This window comes from Pelodiscus sinensis, chromosome 1, assembly GCF_052426305.1.
Source record: "Pelodiscus sinensis isolate ZL-2025 chromosome 1, ASM5242630v1, whole genome shotgun sequence".
Classification (NCBI taxonomy): domain Eukaryota; kingdom Metazoa; phylum Chordata; order Testudines; family Trionychidae; genus Pelodiscus; species Pelodiscus sinensis.
This window is the reverse complement of record NC_143052.1, coordinates 39,585,792-39,606,553: the sequence shown is the minus strand read 5'-3', so window position 1 is coordinate 39,606,553 and position 20,762 is coordinate 39,585,792. Positions and strand designations below refer to the sequence as shown.

General features: G+C 44.1%; 1 protein-coding gene across 12 annotated transcripts in view; it reads left to right on the top strand.

Moving 5' to 3' along the window:
- The window catches only part of PLXNB2 (plexin B2), a 351,000-nt gene that overhangs the window by 244,263 nt on the left and 85,975 nt on the right, over positions 1-20,762 (top strand). For all 12 annotated transcript variants that reach the window (XM_006122609.5, XM_075928258.2, XM_006122610.5 and 9 more), the window contains 4 exons: positions 3,630-4,731; positions 7,163-7,345; positions 8,722-8,844; positions 14,806-14,906. In XM_006122609.5, coding sequence (XP_006122671.3) covers positions 3,630-4,731; positions 7,163-7,345; positions 8,722-8,844; positions 14,806-14,906 — 1,509 coding nt within the window. The remainder of the gene's footprint in view (positions 1-3,629; positions 4,732-7,162; positions 7,346-8,721; positions 8,845-14,805; positions 14,907-20,762) is intronic.

The following is a 20,762-nucleotide window of genomic DNA, read 5'->3' as shown; positions in this document are numbered from 1 at the left end:
CTTTTCAGAGTTGACTTGAGATCACTGGTAGTTTTCCAAGTCTTTTCCCCCTCAGGCAGGCACTAGACAGTCACACAATTAACTTTCAAAGGAAGAGTTACTGAGTGATATTTGGGTGCCAGATTTCTGTCTGCATGTGATTTTTTTTCCCCCTTATATCTTCATGTCCAGGCCTGCATACTTTCTTTTCCCCACCCTCATATCTTAACTTTTGCAAGTTTGCAAAATGTTTCATGCTTGGAAAGCCAGCCTGAGTGTCATAGGTAAAAGCAGACTCTTACATCTCAAAGGATGTTAATATAATTAATTCAATCAGCTGGTCTATTTAAAAATTCAAATACCATTAGCTTCTGAAAACACAAGTAGCAGAAGTTTCAAGAATTCTAAAAGCAATTCACATAAGACAAATGATAATACTGTTCCAAGGGTTCTCAAGCTTCATTGCTCTAAGACTCCCTCTGGCAACAAAAATTATTACACAACCCCAGGGGCTCACTGGAACCCCACTGCCCCAAGGGCTTCAGACACAGACAAGGGGTCTGTAATTTGAGCCCTGCTGCCCAAGGCTGAAGTCCTTGAACTTCGGCTTTGGCAATGAGCAATGAAGCTCAGGCTTCAGATCTGTATCCCAGCAAGTCTAAGCCTGTCCCAGTGACCCCTTTAAAATGGGGTCGTGCTTTACTTTGGGGTCCCGAACCACCATTTGAAGAACTGCTGCACTGTTCAGTTTTGTTATTTTATTTAAAGAAACAATGTTGTGTTAAGGGTATGATATATATATATAAGCAATCAAAATACTGCCCTCTCACTACCTTTTGCTTTTGCCTTGCCTCTGTCTTCCCCTCATCCCATTCTTGGGAGCTTCCCACAGTGCTGAAGTTCACATCCTTGCATCTGGCTTTCTGCTCTCCCTCCTAAACAAGGGGGAACACATTCATATAAGTAATACTTAACAGGATCCAATCTAATTCCTATGTGTCCAAGTCAACTTTGTTGAAAAATAATAAAGTGTATGGGTTTGATTTTTTTCCCCAAGTAATTTAGCATGATTGCTATAACTTTTAACCCTTTAGAAAGATTTCCTGCCTTGACAGATATTGCTGCTCTTCGGATTAATACAAATATTCCAGTTCTCTTTCTTTTCCTCCTCCAACTTATCAGCTCCTTAACTAACAAAGGACTGGAAGGGTTACATAGAAACAATAAAATCCAGTAAGTAGCTTTTAGTGTGCACATTTTAGCTAAAAAGATCATAGAATCATAGGAGATTAGTATTGGAAGAGACTATTCTAAACCCCTGCTCAAAGCAGAACCAGTCCCGTCTAAATCATCCCAGCCCAGGGATTTGTCAAGCTAGGCCTTAAAAAGCTTTAAGGGTGAAGCTACCACCAGCTCCTTCAGTAACCCATTCCAGTGCTTCACCACCCTGCTAGTGAAATACTTTTTCCTAACTAGAGCTCTCCCAGTGCAGTTTGAGACCATTACTCCTTGTTCTGTCATCTACCACCACTGAGAATAGCCTAGTCACGTGCCATCCTCTTTGTGCCCCCCATCACTTCAGGTAATCAAGGCTGCTGTCATATGCCCCCTGAGTCCCTCACTTTTCTGCAGAGTAAATTATCCTAGTCCCTTCATAAATCATGTGTTCCAGCTCCTCCTCTCTCCCCCCCCCTCCCCCAGAAGGATAGCTCAGTGGTATGGAGCATTGGCCTGCTCAACCCAGCGTTATGAGTTCAGTCCTTAAGGAGACCATTTAGGGATTTGGGGCAAAAATTGTCAGGGCTGGTACTCAGTCCTGCTGTGGGGGAAGGGGAGTGGACTCAATGACCTTTCAAGGTCTGTTCTAGGAGATAGGCAATCTCCATTAATTTTTTAAATCATTTTCATTGTCTGCCACTGGACTCTTTCCAATTTGTCCACGTCGTTTCTGTAGTTGGGGAGGAAGTTGGGTGAAATACTCCACATGTGGTCTCACCAGTGCCAAAAAAAAGGAAATAATCACTTCCCTCGATCTGCTGACAATGCTCCTACTAAAGCAATATGCAATTAGCCTTCTTGGGAGCAAGGGCGCACTGTTGACTCAGATCCAGCTTCTTGTCCACGGTAATCCCCAGATCCCTTTCTGCAAAACTGGCTTAGCCAGTTCTGTCTGTAGAAGTGCTTGGGATTTTTCCATCCTCAGTGAAGGACCTTGCACTTGTACTTATTAAAACTTATCATATCTTTTGGATTAAATCCTCCCAATTGATCTAGGTCACTCTGGACCAGGGTTGCCAACTGTCAGTAAATTTACAGACAGTCCATAAAAAATTAGCCGAAATTGGACATGTCCATAAAAAAATTGAGGTGTCCGTAAATTTTGTAAAAGTGCAATAAAATTTTAAAGAACAGCAATTATTCTATACCAATTAAATTTCTTCTGTACCGCTTCAGCCATTTTACTGTGGAGCAGTGGAAATTGGACATTTTAGTTGTTTATTTAGCTCAATGGTTGAGGTGATGTAATGTGAGTCACATGGCCATTTATGTCATCTTAATATAGAATAAAAATTATGTTTGTAAAAAAATGTGTCTATCTGTAAATTTTCCCCATTTTGTCCATAATTGAAATTTCTGTTGGTTGGCAACCTTGCTCTGGCAACCTATTCATATACTCTAGTATATCTGCCTCTCTCTCATTATAGGCTTTGTCTACACTGCCAGCTTTTGCTGGCAGAGAGTATGTAAATGAAGCGCTGATTAGCATTTTGTCACGCTTCATTTGCATAATCTATTCAAGCCATTTTTGCGCAAAAACAAGCAGTGTGGATGCTTACTTTTTGCACAAAAAACCCTTTTTGCGCAAGATCCTTATGCCTCTGGGGGTTTTTTGCGCAAAAAGGAAACATCCACCCTGCTTATTTTTGCACAAAAAAGGCTCAAATAGAGACATACAGAAATCGGCTTTCAAGTGGGCTCCCCATACGTATTGGCTCCCATGAAGCTGCTGCCTCTTTATCAGAGCTAGAGGGAGGGAACCAGCTCCCAACAATCACTGGCTCTAGCCTGCCCCTCTCCCCCACATGTAACGGTGTAACTGCCAATAAATCCAGCAGTTATACATTTGCACAAATACACAATAGTTAACATCCCTGATTTACAGTTACTGGGTATGTAAAAAGTTTGATCCTCTTTATACTTTCAGAAAAATTGTCTTAGGATCTTCAGTTGGCTCTTAAACTTCTAGAAACTGCCCATAAATCTGATGTTTAATAACACTGACTGTTTGTTTTTATTTAGATTTTGTTCTAAATTAAATGCTGTTTGGTGTGATGTTTATCTGGAGCTTTTGGTTTATTTTTACAAGCACAATAAAAGGACTTACAGAACATAACACTTTTGAAAGCAGCAGCATTTCTCCTTCCTCCCAGCCCACCACACATCATGGCTCCATTCATGGCCCGTGGATTGCCAGCAGTGACTATATTCAAACACACCACCAAATTTTGCAAAAAAAAAAAACAGTTGACCTCATTTGACATACTTCAGAGGCTATTTGATTATAAATCAATATTTTAAAGCCAAGCTTACTGAAGTGAAGTTAAGCTTTATTTTTGCATGTTTTATATCTTTTTATTTTTCTCTTTTAGGTATTGCATAGAAATGGCTGTATGGATCTGGACTTTGAGCATTTTGAGCTGCTTTTATGTCTGCTGTGAATTCAAGGATTGTTTTGAAAGTACGACAGAGTTAAACCACCTTGCAGTGAATTATGATACAGGGACTGTCTATTTGGGAGCAGTAAACTACCTGTATCAACTTACAAAAGACTTGAAGAAACAGATGTCTGTAGAAACGGGTCCAAAATTGGATAACAAAATGTGCACCCCTCCCATTGAAGCTCAGTGCCCTGATACAACATTGACTAACAATTCCAACAAATTACTTTTGCTAAATAAACCTGAGAGAAAGATTGTTGTGTGTGGAAGCCTTTTTAAAGGAATCTGTGCTATTAGAGAATTGGAGAACATTGAAAATATAACCTATTACATTGACAGCGGTGGAGAAAAGTCTTTTGTGGCAAGCAATGATGAGACTGTTTCAACCGTGGGACTAATCACCTCCCTGAGTAAAGGCTTAGTGCTGTTTGTCGGAAAAGGGAATGGACCAAGTGATAATGGGATAATAATTAGCACTAGGCAGCTTTACATTGAGGAGGGGAAGGACATTTTTGAAACCTATACAGATGCTACAGCTATGAAATCAGGATATCTCACCTCAAACACTCAGCAGTTTGTGGCAGTCTTTGAAGATGCTATATATGTATATTTTATCTTTAATCAGCAGGAGAAACAGTCCCTTAATAATGGAATACTGATTGCCCGTCTGTGCAAAAACGATGACCACTATTATTCTTACTTTGAAATGGGTTTAAGCTGTAAAGATGATGATGGCATTTATGATCACTGTCATTCTGTCTATGTCACAACTCCAGGAGAAAAGTTGGCTGAGAGCATAGCCCAACCGGGACAGGATGGTAGTATCCTATCAGAGGGCAAAGTTCTTCTTGCTCTCTTCAGCAAATTCAACAAAGACAATGGCTCTCTCAAATCAGCCATGTGTATGTTTTCCTTGAGACAGATCAATGAAAAGATGGAACAGTATCGGGACCAATGCTACACTCAATCTGTCGAAACAAAGTTTTATAAACCCTTTACAGGACACCCCATATGTGTATCACAGAAGGTTCAGGTAATGCAAACCTCAACTGTAAGGTCTATTTCAGACTTTTTGTGTTTGGGAAATGAAGTACTAGGACCGTGTTTCTCAAACTGTGGGTCCCAAACCCCCCCCCCCCCCCCAGGGATTGCAAGCAACTTGGGGTGGGGTCACGGTATCACAATGTTTGAGAACCCCCTGTACTAGAAAATTGAATAAGGCATTTCATACTGGGTAGCAGTTTAGGCTATTGGGAGAAGACATAATAAGATCATGTGACTGGAAGCTGAAGTTCAATAAAATCAAATTGGAAATATGATGCAATATTTAGGGGATTAATTAGACATTAGAACAGCTTGGCAAAGAGAAATGGTAAAGCCATTATCACTTGCAGCCTTTAAATGAATACTGGATGTTTTCCTGAAAGACCCATTTTAATTCAATCACAAACTATTGGGCTCAACAAAATTATCATATATATATATAGTAGCCCAGCGTCTGTGAGTCTGTAACGCCAAAATGCTGGCATTCCCTCTGGGGGGCGCTGTTGCTGAAATGCTGGCTGTTCCCTCTGGGCAGCCCGTGCTGCATGGGGAGTGCGGGGCCCAAACAGCCGCTTGCACTGCTTGCTCCCCTGCGGCTGAGCGGTGCAGAAGAGGGGCGGGGCGGTGACGTACATGGCCAGGGGACGGGGCCATGGCCTGCCATGGCGCTCGGCTGACTTCTGCGCCGCTGAGCCGGGCCGCCACGGAGGAGCCCAAATAGACTCTTGCTCCCCCACGACAGCCTGGCTGAGCGGCGCAGAAGTCAGCTGAGCGCCACAGCAGGAGGCGAAGGGGGATGGGGTAGTGACATGCGGTGTGACAGCGGCTCCAGGCCCTGACCCCAGGCAGTGAACGTCACCGCTCCGTCCCCTTTTGCCTCCTGCCATGGCGCTCAGCTGACTTTTGCGCTGCTCAGCCAGGCCGCCACGTGGGAGCAAGTGGTGCAAGTGACCATTTGGGCTCCCCACCCCCATGCAGCACGGAGAGTGCGGCGCCCAAACGGCCATTTGGGCACCGTGGTCCCCCGAGTAAGAGGCAGGATGGGGAGGAGGAGAGAGAGAGGCAGGAGGCGGAGGAGAGCTGAGAGGGGGCAGGGAAACAGGAGGAGGAGGGGAGAGAGAGAGAGAGACCGGAGGTTCAGGAGAGAAGACGGATGTGGAGGAGAGACCTGAAAATCCCGTCTTATGACGGGCTAATTGGCTGTTTTATATAGTAGGGAAGATGTAGAAATTATAAGGTGAAATTCCATAGGCTGTAAAACACATGAGGTCAGGGAATAGATGATCGTCTGGCCTTAAAATCCATGAATCTATTAATTTTTATATGATATTTTAAAAATTCAAGACTGGTGTTTCAGGATCTCTAGCATTTTTAATGTTTTTCAACTGGATTCTAATTTTCAAGCCTAAGGAGGTCTGCATATTTCTTCTGCCAGGCCATGACCACCACATTTTGGCCCAAAATGCTTTCATATAATGGAGGTCATGCTTCACTTTCACCGATTGTCAATAACACTCCTTCACTTTCTAGAGAGCCTTCAGCATAGCTGTTCCAAAATATTCTTAGGGTTAAGGGTGTTGCCTCTCTATGACACTCCCAGACCTGTTTTCCCAGGGAGCCAAAAATATCTAGTATTGATTAAGGAGGTTAGCATGTAGACAACTACACAGTTAACTGATAAGCCTGGTCTTATTGGTTAATCCTGTCGACTACATGCACATCCCCTCTCAACCCCGGCCCTTGCTGCAAGAGGAGAGGGGAGGTGGGAGCCGATGCCCATGAGGAGCCATATCATGCAGAGCTACCTGCCGCACCCCCTACACTGCTGCCTCTAATAAGCTCCAGGTAGAAGCTTAAAAGCCAGCTCCCAGTGCACACTGGCTCCTGGAGCACCACTTGCCACCCCATGCAGCTGCCTCTTTACCAGAGGCTGCAGAATGTGGTGGTAGGTGGGGAGCGGGTACGCGTGGGTAGCCAGCTTTTGTCGCATTTTTTCAGAGGTTACACGGTTATTTACTTACACGTATTTTAACCTCCCTAATCTAAAGCCTATTTATTTTGATTGTACACACTGGCTAGTTTTTTATATCTTTTTCTATCTCCTTAAGAAAATAGAAACAAAGGGTTGGTTTGGAGGTTTTTTTCTCCCATTCAAAACACTTTGTACAAAGTGAGAGACATTCAACCAGTTGCAGTTATCAATCTACTTTTCTGTTGTCCTAAGGAGAAGGAAGAGCTGTGCTTCTGCTTTTTCTTCTTGTCCTTCCATATTCTTCAAATAAGAGACAGAAATGTCTACAATTCTCAGCTAGTCCTATTTGTACAGGGTTATATTGTGATAATACTATTTCATTGTGCTCTGAGTTAGGAGTTATTGATCTGAATGTTTAACATCATTCTATATCTCTGTTCATTATTAGGGTGCAATCAAGAATTTTACTTGTGGTTCTGAACATTTACCATACCCTTTGGGAAGCGAAAGTGGTATTGATGCGAAACCACTATTACAGAAAGAGGGAATTAATCTAACTGCAGTTACTGTTGCAGTGGAGAATGGGCATACGGTTGCCTTTCTAGGAACTTCAGAGGGTAATATTCTTAAGGTAATGTTTCTTACTTTTAAAGAACTAGAACCTGTTTAAAATGTTTCAAGTTGTGGCAGTAGCATGCTTCTCTATTAAAGACAAATAACTTTTTAAAAAAAATAAAGCAAAGTTTCAGATATAGAATCTTTCTGAACTTCCCATTCTTAATTTTAAAGGAGAGAAAATATTTCTGATTTACTTCTTCAGCTACTCCAAAGTGCTGGTTTATTTAGTACAGGTTGGACCTCTCTGGTCTGGCACCATCTGGACCTGACAGGTCCCGAACAAGAGAATATGCTGGACCAGTGGAGGTCCTCTTACAGCGGCTCCTAGTTCTACCACCTGTTGCCAGCTCCCCAGGCTCTAGCTCCTGCTGGGGGACTCCGGCCCCAGCCCCACTTGCTGGGGACTGCTGAGGAGCTCTGGCCCTGGTCCTGCTTGCAGTGGGATCCAGCTCCAGCCCCATGCTTCTGGGAACTGCCTGAGAACTCTAGCTCCGTGCTATCCACCAAGTTGCCCCCGGCCTCAGCAGGATCTCCTACCCTTAGACTCCCAGGCTTTCTGAACAAGTCCTGCCAATAAATCGAAGCAGCAAAATATTCCTCTTAATTTTTCCTACCACCCAACATAGAACATCTTCAGCTTTCCCTAAAAGTTCTACCAAATCCATGTTTTTTTCAGCATACCCAGAAAAGTCATCAGATTTTACCTATTTTATACTGCATTCATTCATAAGACATTATAAGGTCGAAGAATGCACTTTGTATGGTGAATCCAACACAGATCTTTAGTTTTATCTCCATTCAAGGCCAGTTACTTTAAGAACAGTTTTTATGAATGTAGTTCTCCATCCTCATCCTATAACAATCTAGCCCTTCAGTGACTGTAGAAATGTGAAAGGCAATATGAGGTCTATAACTGTAGGTTGTTCAGTTTGGGGAGAGGATTTGTGATGAGTAGGGTGAGTCTTCATCATATGTATAGTGTTATGGATCATCTGATCTTAGGAAGCCCTGCAAAATTGTTTTGCTTGAACATTAATGCTAAACACATCCCTCATATAATTTGAAATGTGGAGCAAACTCCATTGGATAACGGTAAATAACCAACATGAACGTTTTTTAGATACAAAGTCATGGCATGAAGACTCGATTAAGTTGACTGATATAAATAATATACATTGGATAAAAGTCAATACAAGTATGACATTGTTCCAACGGAAGGAGGTTTCTTTTCATGCCTCATGATCTGTTTACTGCTTCTCAAGTGGTTTTTGTTAAATTAGAATGTTTTCCTCAACACACAAATACAAGATACTCAAACACACAATTTTCATTAAAGATAAGTTGAAATAATAAAGTAGCAGCATTAATCACCTATCTTCCACTAAATAGGTGTTGCTTACGACTCCTGCAAATGAATACAGCACTGTGTCCGCTGAAGTAAATAAACCCATAAAAAATGACCTTGTCCTTGATGCTAACCAAGAGAACCTGTACGTGATGACCACAAACAAGGTATAGTATCTTGTTTTTCTTGGGATGGTGTCTGTAAAACTGAGCTATGTGACTATATCTGAAAAGATTTTTATAATTCACACTTATTCTTATGAACCTTCACATCTGGTATCATTTCAGCTACCTCTCCATTTATGTCTAGATCCAAGCTTTTACAGCTATAGTTGTCAACAAATTAAAAATGTTTCAGGACATAAGGCAGAGAGATGAGAAGATGGCTGCTGTCTGCTCCTTCCTTTGCCTACTTCAGCTCCTCTTTACTGTGCATTCATGCCAGCAGGGAAGGAGCAGTTGGGCAAGTGGAAGGAAGGTGGGTAACTGTAAAATCGAGGACAGTGGGAGTAAATCAAATTCCTGGTGTTGACATTTCTTATGTTTTTATTGGTGAGTCTTGGGATATTTGTTCTCAAAGTCCCAACTGCTGGAGTCAAAAGAGAATGCAAGAATCTTGGCTTTCGTTTAAAAAAACTGTTCTTGTTCTCATGGTACAGAGATAAGATTGAAAATGTGAAGCAAGGACACCTTAAAAGGCTGTAAAAGAAAATGGCAGATTACAAAAATGCAGATTATTATTTTTAAAAATATATTTTAAGGGTCTGGATGCATGTTTTTGAACAGTTGAAAATGGTAATACCTTGTTACAGGAGTTCCTGTGTAGTTCGGGGCCCAAGGAATCCAGTCATAAATAGAGGAGCTGCCTCTGGTATAGAGGGAACCATGTTTAAGCTAAGGCAATTATCTCCCTCCTCCCACCCCATCACCACTTGTCTGGCAGCATGATGCTCCATAAGGGAGAGTGAAGAACCAGTAGAGGGCAGGAAGAGATGCCAAATCTCCGGCAGCTACTTCACAGCACCTGACTACTACCTGCCTCCCTTTCCATAGTGGCTGTTAAGTGGCCACTATGGAGCAGGTACACCTCAGAGTTCTTGGTAGCTGGATTCTGGTGTCAGGCATGGAAAGGAACAGACCAAGGCACAAGCTTGTAGGTCGGAGGCATGGCAGCAGAGCAGGAGCTCGCATGGTGCTCATATGTTCTGCATCCCGTTTGCTGGGAAAATGCAACTTTCCCTTTCTGCAGGAGGGAGTAGGGAGTCTAGGCGTGATGGCAGAGCAGGGCAGGGCCTTAAGCCGTGCTTCATTAGGGATCAGCAAATGGAGGTATACCAGTGAGACATCCGCAAATAGCTTCCTCTGCTTCATCCAGGTTGCCATGTAAGATATGTGTCTTCTCTGAATCACCTGAGAGAGAGAGGGAGCTGATGCTGACTGAATGTTTCCAAAAACCTGGACCTTATACTTCAGTGTTTTGTGTTCAAATGATACCAGATAATTTAGTTAGGCTTGGTCCTGCTTTGGGCCGGGGTTTGTACTCAATGGCCTTCTGAGGTTAATTCCAACCCTGTGATTCTGATTACAGTTTGGAAAGGTGTCCTACTGTGGAGGACAGAATAAGGTAGGGCTGCCCAGAAATCTTGTGAGGAGGATTAAAGAGTTTCTGTATAAGAGTTTTATGGAGATGTGCAGAGAGGGTTCCTGCTCGATCTCCAGACACGTTAACAGTCTGTGCATCACATCCAATTGCCCTAACCCACTTGTAGCAAAATAAAAAAATTTGAACTCATCAGAAGTGCCTTCTACAGGATCAGTGCTCAACTATGAAATGTGTTGAGAACAGGGGATTGTCTCCAAGGGTATAAATATTTCTTGGCTCTCAGTGACATTGGTTGCCCCACTCACCTACTAATCATTCTTATCATCATCATCATCATCATCATCATCATCATCATCATGCTGTCCTCCCCCTTGCTGCCCGAGGTTGCCTGAGTGTCTTGGGAGGAATCCACGGACTAGCTAGGGCAGTGGTCTCCAACCTTTTTACACCGAAGATCACTTTTTAAATCTCAGAACAGGCGAAGATCTACCGCTCCGCCCATTCCGTGAAGCCCCGCCCCTTCCTTGAAGCCCCGCCCTCTCTATTCTCCTCCTGTCCATCACTTGCTATCCCCAACCCTTACTTACACACTCTGCTGAACAGTTTATTTTTAAATTATGCGATATATAAAATTAAAATCACATGTTTCTAGTTATGAAATAAATGGTCTGTTTTTTATTCATGCTATTTAAATCTAAAATGAAGCATTTATAATTATACATTTTGTGGGGACAGAGTTCTGCGGCTAGGGGCAGGGGAGAGAACAGGGTGCTGGGAGGGCAGAGGACAGGGTTCTGCAGCAGGGGGCAGGGGGCCAGAGTTCAGGGAATGGGAACGGGGACAGAGTTCTGTAGCTGCGGACAGGAGAGTAGAGTCTGGGGAGTGGGGACAGGGTTCCAGTGGCAGCAGAGAGTCCCCTGCATCTGCCTCCTCCCAGGATTCTCCCCCTGTCCCCAGAGGGAAGCCACCACACTCCTCCTCCGGGGTTGATGCCCCCTCCCCCAGCACGCAACAGAGCTGTGTGAGGGGAGTAGCCCGCGCACTTCCGGAACTCCCGGAAGTGACGCGGGCTTCAGACAGTACTTACATCCACCCCACGGGAAGCCGGCACTACACTAGAAGTAGGTAGTGGGGCTTCTCGGGGGGTGAGGGGAAAATGGGCGGTGGGGTTGCCCGAATGCCTCGCGATCGACTGGTCGAGTCCTCGCGATCGACCAGTTGATCGCAATCGACGAGTTGGTGACCACGGAGCTAGGGAAACTGGAAGTGGTCCCCGTCCCCCAGAACTTAAACTTAATGCACTTAAAGTGACACACACAACTAATAGTCTTGTAGCACCTTAAAGACCAATAAAACATGTAGACGGTATCATAAGCTTTTGTGGGTACAGCCTCCTACTTCAGATGATAGCTCATAATAACATTTACCAGTTTTGTTAGTCTTTAAGATGCTGCAAGACTATTCATTGTTTTTTAAGTTTTTCCAGTTACAGGCTAACTTGGCTACCTCTCTGAAGCTTTTGACACAAACAAGTTAGGGACCCTAGCCCTATGCTGATACACAGGGCTCGCCAAGCTGTGCTGAGCCCCGCTTGCCAGCTGCGCTGTCCGGCGTTCTGCGCATGCACAGATTGCCCGAACCCAGCTCTTCTGGGATATAATCTACTTGCCATGGGTGAGTAGATTACATAGATTGTCTAGCCCTGCTGATACAGGTACTCAAAGCAAAATGTGAACTTTCAGAGGAGGCAAATCCTTGTCATTCAGTCTGCATCTACACTGCAGCGTTTTTGTGCAAGAAGTCTTTTGTGGATGAGTTCTTGCACAAAAACTTCTTGGGCAAAAGTGCATCCACACCTCAAAGTACATCGTCTTTGCGATGCACTTTTGTGCAAGAGAGCGTCCACACTGCATGGATGCTTTTGCACAAGAAAGCTCTGATGACCATTCTGTGCTTTTTCGAATAGGCTCTTTTTGCGCAAGAAACCCCTGCGGAGCATCCACACACGCCTTTTTGCGCAAGAGCTGTAGTGCAAAAAGGAGTTATGCTGCTTAGAAGGACATTTACCTATGCTGCAAAAAGCCCTCTGTTCTGTCGATTGACTATAGATTTTTCTCATGCAAAAACGCAGTTGAAGTGTGGACGTTCCGTGGGTTTTTGTGCAAAAACGGCTGTTTTTTTGCAAAAACGCGTAGTGTAGACGTAGCTTAAGAGATCAAGCGTAGTGCATTATGCTGTTACCACAGCAAGGACATTATATCAGCATGAAGGTAGACATACTAGGTAGTGTTATGCTGCAAGATTACTTGATGTATCTCATTTAAAACATTAGAACTGACGGAAAAATGGTAAAGCAACAAATAGAGTTTAAAGTCCAAGAGCGAGAAACAGTTTCCTGCTTTCATGATTCACTTCTCCTCCCATCTGTTCAGTGTTTTCTTCTGTTGTATAAATAAGCCGTGGGTGGTTTGGAGCAAATGTGGGGGGTTTGTCGTTTTGTTTTGTTTTAAGTCTAGCTCTCTCCCATCTGATTCCCAGAGTTCTGGAGATGCCTCCTACTGCTTCACTTGAAAATTTAAAAAAACCTGTCACACCCCTGCCATACCCTTTTTTGGTTCATTCAACGTGTTCAGAAGTGATAGGCTTCCAAATTTGACATGCTAGCTAGCTCTCATTGGGAATAAAACAGCAGCCTGTGGCAGCTACTTACCATTGTTCTTGGCTTGTTTCCAGTTGAGCTTTTAGCAATCTTTTTTATTAAAGTGTCAGAAAATCTCAAAATGAGTTTGTTTGCATGATTCAGTTTTAGAAGGCAATCTAAACTGAACAGTTATTTTTTTTAGTCCATTAAGTTTACATCAAACTTGTAAAGACAATGTTTATTAGGATTTGTTTCTGCCTGCCAGAACTGTGAAACAAATACTTTGTCATAAGTGAGAATGAAAGCACCATCCCTTTAATATTAATGTTTCTCATGACCATTTGCCAAGATCTGAACTCCATTTAAATAAAAGTATAAATTAAAAAAATGAGAAGGGAGGAAAAAATTGGGACAAGGACACCTTTCAATAGATGGGAAGTGTCAGATACTGAAGCTGTATTTAAATTGACCCACATCTTGGCTTCTACTAATGTGGAAAATAAGAACAATATTTTGGACTTTCAGAGTAATTTTTCAGCTAGCTGTCAGATGCTAAAAAAAAAAGACTTGAGTTATTCTGGCTAAAGTTTTTGTACTCTCTTCAGGAGTAAATCTTAATGGTCAGCAGGGACAGAAAAAAAGAATGTCCATTTCCATCATGAGCTTCTGTGCTATTTCAGCAGCATAATTAAAGACTGACTATGTCTTGGCTCACTTCATCAAAAACCAAAGGAAAACAGTTATTTACATCCATCACTACAGGAAATCAAAAGCAGAAGCAATGTGTTAGCAGGGGGTATGAGTAGCATGGCTGATATTTTTTCCACTATTGCTTCATTTCACAGTTTTACATTGCCTATTTCAATTTTTCCACTTGAATTTGTGGTATGGCAACAAGCAACATGAATAGAAAAATGCATTACTCCTGGGCATTCCAAAATTCTCTTGCTGCTCAACTGCTGCCGGATAAAAATACCACTTCTGGATGTATTTCCAAGCACTGGGTGATAGCAACAACTATGAGAGGATATTCTAGTTATGTAGGGAAATCAGAATAGGGATGTGAATGACTAGTTGCTCTCTCCTTCCCCCCTCTGCCTCTATCAGAAAGACGCAACAAGGGCTGCGGGGGGAGTGGAGAGGGTGCTTCAAAGCAGCAGCACCGCATGGAGCCTGGGGCCAGACCTGGGACTCCATGAGGTGCTGGTACTATGAAACACTACGTGGAGCCTGATGTTGGGTTCCCCATAGCATTTCAAAGTGGCTGTGCCACATGGAGCCTGAGCTGACCCCAGACTCCATGTGGTGCTGCCATTTTGAAACGCCTCAGGAAGCCTGGGGCCAGCGCTTCCCGCAGCGCTTTCACCTTCAAAGGCAAAGGCGCCCTTATCGACTAATCAAATTGCTGATGCAAATTGCATTGACAATTCAATTAGCCAAATAATCAATATTTTACATCCCTAGTGGAAATGCCCAACCTACAGCAACTATTCTTTGAAGTTGAAAGTCATTTGTGCGATGCCTAAGTTTCTGCCCTGCAATATTCATTGTAATGGGGATTCCAGAAGGCACCTGCCTAATCTGCAAAAAATGTTGGAAAGGTTCATTTCCAGGCAAAAGCCAGAATGCATTTTGACTGTCCAAAATTCCACATCATCTTGGACAGAAAATTAGATGAGACTTGTAATGTAACAAAACAAAACAAAATGTGAGATTGAGCTCTATTTATATAGTCAACAAGTCAAGGATTAGGGAAGTGATTGATACTTCTCTGTGTGGCCATAGTGAAAGCAATGGAATACTTTCTTTGGAAAGGAAGTTGATCTAAATTGATCAGTATTTTCTTCATTCACATTGTGTTCATTTTTTTACCTTCACTCTTTAGGTGTGTCGCCTTCCTGTCCAGGAATGTGCGAACTACTCAAACTGTTCTCTTTGTATACAAGCACAGGATCCCTACTGCGGCTGGTGTGTAATGGAAGGGAAGTAAGTATTGTCGATATTTTGCAGTGTGAGGTGGGTTAACACTGTTCATAGAGAGTCTTTGTATCCAGTGGTGTAATGGCTAAAGCTGATTATTTTTATAAAACAAACATTTCTGTTAGTCACCCTGCTCATATAAAAAGTTGATTGACTTACATATTTGAGTACATTTAGAAAGTTTCTTTTATGCTTCTAAACATCACTGTGTATTTTATGATTGCATATTTTATAAGTCTGACAGTGCATTCAGCATTTTCCTGAAAATCAAAGGGATCGCACCTTTTTCAAATGCAGAGCATAGCGTACGATTGGGTATAGCAAGTAGGCAAGCAAGCAAGACTGCAATGAAGAGAACTCCTAATACCCAAGAAATATATATCAGTCCAACACAGTTTTATTATGAATTGCTCTGTAATGAAAGTCATAGCATGCTGAGCTCGAAGCTAATCATAAGAACATAGGAACTGACACTAGACTGATTTGTCTATGTATGTAACTAAATTTAATATTTAGAAGCATGTATTCTTCTTCAAATGATGGTCCCTTCTCTATTTCTCTCAGGGCTATGTGCATCTGCCTTGTATTGCCTCCTGGCTTCGCCTGAGGCAATAAAGGGCACAGCAGGCCATCAGCATCTCCAGTTTCTTCTCATCACCGCATGAACTGAATCAGAGCTTCTACTCTCTTCTCATTCTTGTGATGCACTTTCCAAAACTTTACATAAAGACTCTTAGTACTGTTGTTTGTAGTTTAAATTTATCCTGTATTTTTGTCATAGTAGATCTATGACTTGGGACTTTGATTTGGTGTGGTTTCCAGCCAGACTTTGTCCTACCCCAACCCCAACCCAGCGAGTATCCAGGCCTAAGTACTGGATTATGCCAAAGAAGATTTATGATTTCAAAATCTGTGCCTTCTGCTCTCCTTCCCCCTCTCATTTTCCATCAGCAGTGAGCATCAACACTGTTTGCACTGCGTGGGGGATGGCCATATCGCATCCAGGTGTAGTATCTGCCTCTCTTTCTCTGTCCATACTCAAGAAAACTAGACTGTCCAGCTCAGGAAACTCTTTATGGAGTTTGCCTTAGGGCCTAACTCTGATCCTGGCCAGAGAATTCCCAGGTACATTGGACTCAACAGGTGAAGAGTGCTCCCCCTACCATAGAACCTTCATTGTGCTCCACTAGTACCAGTGCTAAGGACCCTATAGGAGGCCTGGCCATGGACCAAGGAGCTATGCACATAAATTTGTCAGTATGTCTTTTTCCAAGTCTAAGAGAGACTTGATACCATACATGATTTCTGGCCACAAAGGAACAAAACATTCCAAGACTCACAAGATCAACTGCCGGATCCATCAGTACCAATCATGGATCCTGGAACTCTGCCTATTCCAGCTTTGCCAGTGTAATGGGAGCCATAAGTCTCCAGATAGCTGCAGTTACCCATGCCAATGACTCCAGCAGAATGGACCGTTAAGCCTTGGGAAACTTGTAAGTGCTCCATGTCCCCATGAGTTGTTTTCACTGGAGAATCTGTGGGCTCTAGGAGCCTTGATCCAATCACCAGCTTATAGTGTTATATAGTTTATGCTATGTTCCTGCCATTCATTTTCAGTGGTGCTCCAGTAGTTCTGATGACACCTCATTTGCAAGGTTTCCACCTCCTCTGATTCAGATTATATAGGTGTCTGCCAGAGTCCACTGCTCCTGTTCCTACAGCACAACTGCTGGCAGGTTTTGATGGCACTGTGGCAGTTCCCCACCTTACCAGGCTGGCCATACTGCAGCTCTTGGCCCCAAAATTCACCCTTTGAACAGACCTGCTTCATGTCATCCACAACCCTCATCAGTTAGGCACCAACTCTGATGGTACCGATTGATCCAGAGAGGCATCCCTCATCTTCTCCAGATAGGATCACCTCTTCAGATCCCTTCTCTCCACTGGAAAACTATTGACAGTTTCAGGAACTGCTGTGGAGAATAACAAATGCCCTGGGGATATGTTTGAAAGAGACTACAGGCTGAGAAGAGGTACAATGTCTCTCCAAAAGGTCAAAGTTTCTATTTCTCATCGTACATTCAACTTGTTGGTCATTCAGGCAGCATCAAAATATTCCAAGCAGCGCCCCCCACTCCATTCCATCCAATAGATAGGATAAGAGGCTAGACCTCATGGGCAGACAGGTCTTCTCAGTAAAGGAAGCTATTTCATGTTTCAAATTACTTAGCCCTGATGGCCAAGTATGATTGTATTAACTACAAATGATTGGCTGTTTTCTCAGATAAGATCACAATCAATTACAGGAGTTTTGCAACAAGGCAAGTTACGTGTCAGGTCTATGCTACAGGCCACAGTGGACTCTGCAGACATGGTATGCCAAGTTTTGGCAGCGGGGATCCTCATGAGGAGGAAATCAGTTACACTCCTGGCTTTCCCAAGGAAGTGCAGAACACTGTAGAGGACCTTCCATTCAACCAATCATGTATTAAGGTACATGCAGTTGCCATGACCACTTTCACCCATCGGTTGATGGCCATGCCATTTTTACCCAACACTTAACTGTACAATTCTGGAAGGACATTCTGTGAGAACACCTTCCTCTTCAGCCTATCGCCCTCCAAAATAACATTAACCTAGGTCTCACCTAATTGACAAATACTCAGTTCGAATCCATAGGCTCCTGCTTGCTGCCTTGCCTTTCTATGAAAGTCACTTTCCTCATTGGTATTACATCATCCAGCAGATTGATGAACAGAGACTCATGATGGCTAACCTCCCTTCACCATTTTCCATAAAGACGAGGTCTCTTTATGCCTTCATCCCAAACTGGTTTCTCATTTACACTTCAGTCAACTTATATGCTTTCCTACCTTCTTGCTCACACTACTAATGATGATTGGAAACTTTATGTAATGGATGTTCTCAAGGCCTTGGCTTTTTTGAATGGACAAAGCCATTTTGGAACTCTTCTAAGCTTTTTGTAGCCATAGAGGAGAAAATGAAGAGGCAAGGCAATTTCCATCCAGGCAGTTTCTAAGTGGGTATCAGGGTGTATTACGTGGTGCTATCAGTTATCAGGACCATTCCCACTTGGAGAGATTCAGGCCCATTCCAGGAGAATGCAAGCATCAACTACAGCCACGCTCCATAACATGCCCCTTACAGAGATATGCAAGACGGCCCCTGGGAGTGTGGAAGAGGTGTGTACCAAACATTATGGTCTAGTAAATGATTTTGCTAGACGCTTTGTGAAGAATAGCAATCCTCCGTTTTACAGTCTTTTCACACTGTCAAATCACATAAGCACTGCTTGTTACTCATCTTCAGTGGAATACAATAGGGACCATCACTCGAAGAATAAAACAAAATTACTTACCTGTAACTGGAGGGTCTTTGAGATGTGTGGGTGGTCTCTATTTATATTCCAAACCCTCCTCCTTCCCCTCTACGAGCAGAAACTGGAGACACTAGTGCCCTTTATCACCTCAGGCAAAACTAGGAGGTGTGCTGCAGGTCACATATGTGTGAACCACTGAACAGAACTTCTTTCAAAAGCTCTAGCTCCAGGTACAGGGTGCATGCACACTGCTCTCAGTAGAATACAGATAGGGATCACGCATCTTTCAGTTACAGGTAAGTAACTTTGTTATCTATGAGTGTGCCGAATAATCTTGGAATGGCTCTTATTTTTACACTGTGTTGATGGGGACAGAATAGGAGCTACCACCTTATAATTCTGCTTTTGACTGTTAGGTTAAAATAATCCCTTGGCATGAGCAGGAAGTGCTTGCTGTCTGCACAAAAGGGTTATTTAGTTATTGAATGCAGAAGAATTTCAAGCCTATTGCTTCCTGTTTAAAAAAGTGACCTGTCCCTTTAAGTTACAAGCTTGATGTTAAGCAGAACACTGAGTAACTAGGGGAAGGTTATGCATTTCACACAGGTTTGTGTAATGTAATACAGGCAGTCCCCGACTTACGCGGATCCGACTTACGTCGGATCCGCACTTACGAACGGAGCTTTCTCGCCCCGGAAGTCGGGGCGAGAAAGCCCCGTTCGTAAGCTGCTCCGGTGCCCCTGGTCTTCTGGAGACCGTCTCCAGCAGACCAGGGGCACCGGGCGGGTTCCCGCACTTCTGAGGCTTTGCCAGAGCAAAGCCTCGGAAGCGCGGGAACCGCTGCTGCTGCCACTTGGGTGCCGGTGCCTGTGGTCTGCTGGGGACCGTCCCCAGCAGACCACAGGCACCGGGACCCAAGCGGCAGCAGCGGGCAGGTTCCCGCGCTTCTGAGGCTTTGCCAGAGCAAAGCCTCAGAAGCGCGGGAACCCCCGCTGCTGCCGCATGAGACCCGGTGCCTGTGGTCTGCTGGGGACGGTCCCCAGCAGACCACAGGCACCCGGACTGAAGCCGCAGCCGCGGGGGGGGTCCGCGCCTCTGAGGCTTTGCTCTGGCAAAGCCTCAGAAGCGCGGGAACCTGCCCGCTGCTGCCGCTTGGGTCCCGGTGCCTGTGGTCTGCTGGGGACGGTCCCCAGCAGACCACAGGCACCCGGACTGAAGCCGCAGCCGCGGGGGGTCCCGCGCTTCTGAGGCTTTGCCAGAGCAAAGCCTCAGAGGCGCAGCACCCCGCTGCCGCTGCGGCTCTGCTCCCCGTGTCCCTGGTCTGCTGGGGGGGGGGGGGGCGCAGCTAGTGTGCTTCCCCCCCCCCCCAGCAGACCAGGCTTTTGTTTTGGACTCTGGGGCAGAGCAGCTGGGGCGCTGCCGATTGGTCCTGCAGCGCCCGTGGGTACTACTGGACCAACCCGGCAGCACCCCCAGCTGCTCTGCCCCAGGTCCTGATTCAGCCGCTGCTGGTCAGTTTCAGCAGCGGCTGAATCAGGACGTCTGGGGCAGAGCAGATGGGGTGCTGCTGGGTTGGTCCAGTAGCACCCCAGCTGCTCTGCCCCAGGCGTCCCCAAGTCAGCTTCTGCTGAAACTGACCAGCGCTGACTACAGGAAGCCCCAGGCAGAGTTGCTCTGCCCCGGGCTTCCTGGAATCAGCTGCTGATCAGTTTCAGCAGCAGCTGACTTGGGGACGCCTGGGGTTCTTAAGTTGATTCTGTATGTAAGTCAGAACTGGCGGTCAGTTTCAGCAGTGTCTGAATCTGGACGCCAGTTCCGACTTACATACAGATTCAACTTAAGAACAAACCTACAGTCCCTATCTTGTACGTAACCCGGGGACTGCCTGTATAGCTTTATCAGTTTGTTTGGTTAGCGTATATATAACCTTGGCAATTTAGAATATGTGAGCAAGTTGGACTTAGGCTACTGGGAGATGAAGGCTGTGGCATATACCATACAAATGGCAATTTTCTCTAGGTTTCTGATATAAGGTCTGACCTCATAATTGCAAAGTATTACTGGTCCCTGTGAGACCAGGCAAACATGCATTTTTGTACATTTTCTAGTATTTTATTAATTTACAAGGAAAATATAGAACTCATTTTTAAGTTTTACTTAGTTATACCAAATTATAATTCCTCCTCAAACAGACTGTATGTATATGCATAGGCGTTTATGTGTGTGTACATAAATACATATAGTCTGTATATCAACAGTCTTCAAAAGGCAGTGTGGCCATTAGAACTAGAGTGATTTTGTCACTTGAATGCTGTTATTTTAATAGTAATATATCCATAAATGTCCATAAGCATTACTCAGGATTAGTTACCATTGTGCTAGGTGTGAATGGTGTACAAAACTGAACAAAAGTTTTGTGGGTTCTCTTCAGCTGACTCTTCTCCTGTTACCAAGTGTGTCACTCTCTTAGAACCAGTTATACCTTTCCTGTTTGCCTCCTGTCTTCTGGTTTTGACAGT